The 4,421-nt window shown below is 44.9% G+C and overlaps 1 protein-coding gene across 1 annotated transcript; it reads left to right on the top strand.

Moving 5' to 3' along the window:
- Positions 1-2,237: 2,237 nt before the first annotated feature.
- On the top strand, positions 2,238-3,215 carry LOC125357956 (vomeronasal type-1 receptor 48-like). Its single transcript, XM_048354790.1, has one exon. The coding sequence runs from the start codon at positions 2,238-2,240 to the stop codon at positions 3,213-3,215; it is 978 nt and encodes a 325-aa protein (XP_048210747.1).
- The last annotated feature ends 1,206 nt before the right edge of the window (positions 3,216-4,421 follow it).

The raw sequence follows: 4,421 nt of genomic DNA on the forward strand, positions 1-4,421 counted from the left end.
GACTGGCAAATAAATAAATAAAATTTTCTTTGTTTACCCAGCAGATAAGCATAGTTATGTTCATGTTGCAGATGAAAAGCAGACATGTTTTCCTTCCTCTCCACTCTGGAGTCTGTCCCGCACAGACGCCCCAGCCTGTGCTGGGTTGTGCTGGACTTTCCTGCCTAGGCTGGCTTCAAACCGCAGTCCTCAGATCTCAGCCTCCTGGGTAGCTGGGATTACAAGTGTGAGCCACTGGCACCTGTCTTATGTTTGTAAGGCTTAAATGTTTAATTTTAGACCAGTTGTTAGAATTCTACTTGTTAAATCCTTGTGTATATCTATTTTCTTTTAAAATACTGTCAGTGTATATTTTACCTGGTATGGAATTAATGTCCAGACTAGGTGTACCCCATTGCAAGCACAGAGACTTCTCAGAATTGTCTTTAGAGCTGTGTACCAGTGATCATGTGTCACCCCAAAATGCAGGCCTTTGAGTCATACTTCTGTGCTGTTTTCATGGGAGCTAACCAAATGTGCTGAAACATCTTGATCACTAGTTTTGGAAAACGTTTTCTAATGCTACTATAACAATTTTCATTTTAGGAAATTCACATTTCTCACTGTTTTAATCCTGAGTGCACCTCGGCTGTGGATTCTGAAATGGAATTCTACATTCCTAAGTCTTTTGTATTATATCTTATATTGTACAACTACAGGATGTAAGGGACCATGAAGTAATTCTACTCTCTATCTTTATATTTCACATTTAGGGGGCTTAAATGTCTAGTGATGTTATGGAGATATTACACAAGCCCATCATCATCAAACAATTTCATAAAATGTATCTGTGGGCCTCTTGAGTATGGAGAGCCATCTAAGCTCCCTGAAGGAGAGATGAAAGCTGATTCCTATGAGGAGTGTCAGGGCTGATTGGATACTCGTCTTTAATCACCTCTGCAAGTGGAATGGCCTGAATCCCTTTTAATTGTGGTTCCACAGACCACCCTGACGCCACCTGCCTTAATAGAAAAGACTTTGGCCTAAGTGCCTGTGAGTGTAAGACAACCAGACTCTGCTCACATAGGGAAATTGTTCTGGCTCAATGATGACAATGGAAGATGTATAGCTATTTTGTAGTGTTCAGAGAAAGCTCCTGGAGCTCATTGTTGTAGACCTACTCAAGTTAGTGCTCGTAGCGAATGGCAGGTGGTAGGTGTAACTTCAAGCCACCTACCTTCACCGTCTACTCGTATCAACCTTTGCTCTGTTCATATATTAAGGACACTGGATCTGACACTAAATACACCAGATGAGAGGGTGCATTGAATAACTGTGTGTGCCTCGCTGTTAAATCCTTTTGCTGCAGAGGTCTCCCTGCCACGTTTGTGCAACCCTCATTCAAATTCTCCAAAATTCCTTTGCACCCAAGATGAGGCAGATCTGATGTAGGGATATGGCCAGTGACAGAACACTAGCCTGGCATGCATGCAAAGGTGGGCTCCTGCCCAGCACAGGAAGGAAGAGTGCTCTCACCCCAGAGAAACTCCAGACGACAGCATGAAAGGAAGTAAGTCCCACAGTACACAACAACTTCAAATGTACAAACTAGGGAGCCCAGCAGTGGGCATGTGCTTCTGCCCAATCTGGAAGTGGTGCGACAGGCGGAGGGGTGAGATGCGCTCTAGTGTTCATGGAAAAGTGTGAGCAGAGCCATTTGCTGTACTTTGATTACGTTCACCCTCTGAATCACTTTTCAGCTTCCATTCCTCCACCTTCTTTATGCCATTGTCATTCATCTGTGTGATGTATTTTGATCACATTTAAGCCCTCACATTCTCCTTTCTCCCACCTCCTCCCTCTGGTTCCCCTCAAACAGTCCACCTCTTACTGCCATGTCTTCTTCCTCCTGTCTTCATTCCTCTTGCTTCACCTCCTCCTTCTTTATCTCCTCCTCCTCCTCCTTCTTCCTCCTCTTCCTTCTCCGTCCTCCTTTTTTTCTTCTTCTCCTTCCTTCTTCCTCCTCCTCCTTTCCTTCTTTTCCTCCTACTTATGGTATTATTATTTTGTCTATTTTCCACATATATGCAAACCCATGTGATAGTTGTCTGTCTGAACTTGACTGATCTCATTCAGCATGTTGATCCACATATTTTGATTAAGTAATTGATGTTAATTAAGATTAATTAGGTGGTTATATTTGTCATAACAAAACATTCTTTTCTCCACAGACTTCTAATATATGTTTATCATATAAGATGACTAAAAACAAACTATACCACAATGCTGCTGTAAGAAGCGCATTTTTCTCTGAAGTTGCCATTGGAATCTTGGCCAACACCATCCTTCTTCTCTTCCACATCTTCATCTTCCTTCATGAGCACAGGCCAAATCCCACTGACTTGCCCGTTGGTCTCTTGGCCCTCACCCACCTGGCGATGCTGATAATCATGGGGTTCATAGGTACCGACATTTTTATGTCTTGGGAACGGTTTTGGGATACCATCACATGTAAATGGCTTGTCTACCTACACAGGTTGGTCAGGGGCCTGACTGTTTGTATCACCTGCCTGCTGAGTGTCCTTCAGGCCGTCACCCTCAGCCCCAGAAGCTCCTGTTTGGCAAAGCTCAAGCGCACGTCCCCACGTCACTATCTGTGCTCCCTTCTTGTGCTGTGGGTCTTGTACATGTCTGTGAGCAGTCACATCTTCATGTCTGTCATCGCCACCCCCAATCTGACCTCAGACAGTCTCATCTATGTCACCGAGTCCTGCTCTGTGTTGCCCATCTCTTACACTCTCAGGCAAGTGTTTTCCACATTTCTGACTGTTCGGGAATTCTTCCTCATGGGCCTCACATTCGTCTCTAATGGATACATGGTCACGGTCTTGTGTATACACAAGAGGGAGACCCAGCATCTTCACAGCTCCAGCCTTGCTCTGAAAACATCTCCAGAGCAAAGAGCCACCCGGACCATTCTGCTGCTCACCAGTTTCTTTATGGTGATGTCCATTTTAGACTATGGTATCTCTGCCTCAAGAATTATGTGGAACAATGACCCAGCTCTGTATTGTGTTATTATTCTTATATCCCATAGCTATGCTGCAGTCAGCGCACTGGTGTTCATCAGTACTGACAAGCGTGTGATTATCTTTGTGAGAACCATGTGGGGAAGGACAGTAACTGTTTACTCAGGAAAGGATATATTCTCAACTAGTGGAATGAACTGGCTGTAGAATAAGAATGAAATACACCATATACTCTAATACTAAGTTATGCTTTCCCATTAAACTTACTTTATATGTATGAATGGCAAATATATAAAGACAGTAAAAACATACCTGTCCTGTGGGTCTTCCATGGAAACCTATGCTGTGGCTCTCACTGATCAAAACTAGGGTTAGTCCACTGCTATAGTTCAGATCTGAACTATCCCCAAAGTTGCATGGTTTCGCTTTCTCTAGCACAGGCACTATTAAGTGAGTCCTAGTGAGAGGAAGTTAGCTCACTTGGGCATGTGCCTGTTATGAAATAATAGGACACTAGCTGCTTCCCTCTTTTTGTTTCTCACATGTGGCTATTATGCCAGAACCCGGAAAGGCGGTTCTAGCTGCCCCGCCTCCCAGCCTTGCGACCACGTGTGGCTAAGATGGCGCCTGATGGTGAACCTGGAGGCGGTCCTGTGGGCTGTGACATAGAATTAGGCCGCCTCTTAGGATGGGTCCCTCGGCCCTCCACCCTTGACGGACAGCTCAGGCCTCCCTTCACCTTCCCTCCATAGGTGCACGTACACCCCTCCCCTTCCTGCCGCTCTCTGACCTATTTAAGAGTGGAGCTTATTTCAATAAAGCGAGACGGGCACAAGACATTCTTCCTGACGCGTCTGATTGTCCTCCGGTGTGGGGGGGCTGGGTGCGGGCAGTCCGTCGACCCTTCTCCTTTCTTGGCCCGCCCCAGTCGGGGCGTGCTTCCCCATCTCTCCCGCAGGTCAGGAGAGCACTGGGGGCTAAAGACCCCGACAAAGCAGATTTTATACATTTTCAGATAATCAAAGCAGAGTAATAGCACCCGAGTTAAGTTGCTAGAATACCACTAACTGGTTCCTATAGTAGAGCACCGTGAAGCCATTTGAATGCCAAGGAAGTGTCTCAGTGAGAGTAGCAAACAATACATGTGATTACTAAATAGTAAACTCTGAACAATCGTCACAAAATGATATATACAGATGACAGACACAGGAAAAGATGTTTAGGGCAGACTGCAAGGGCAGACTGCAGTGAGAAGCAAATGCCCTCCCCCACAAAATTTACACCAAATAATGCTGTTGAGTTTACAGGGATTTCAGCTGATCGTAGGGGGATACAAATGATGTCATCTTTCAGGAAAACAGTACCCAGCTTCTTATCCTTAACCCCATTATCTTTTCTTTCTTTCTTTCTTTT

Source organism: Perognathus longimembris, chromosome 10 (genome assembly GCF_023159225.1).
Source record: "Perognathus longimembris pacificus isolate PPM17 chromosome 10, ASM2315922v1, whole genome shotgun sequence".
Classification (NCBI taxonomy): Eukaryota; Metazoa; Chordata; class Mammalia; order Rodentia; family Heteromyidae; genus Perognathus; species Perognathus longimembris.

Bases quoted from the DNA above. Each gene is read 5' to 3' on its own strand.
- LOC125357956 (XM_048354790.1), top strand. From the start codon at position 2,238: ATGACTAAAAACAAACTATACCACAATGCTGCTGTAAGAAGCGCATTT.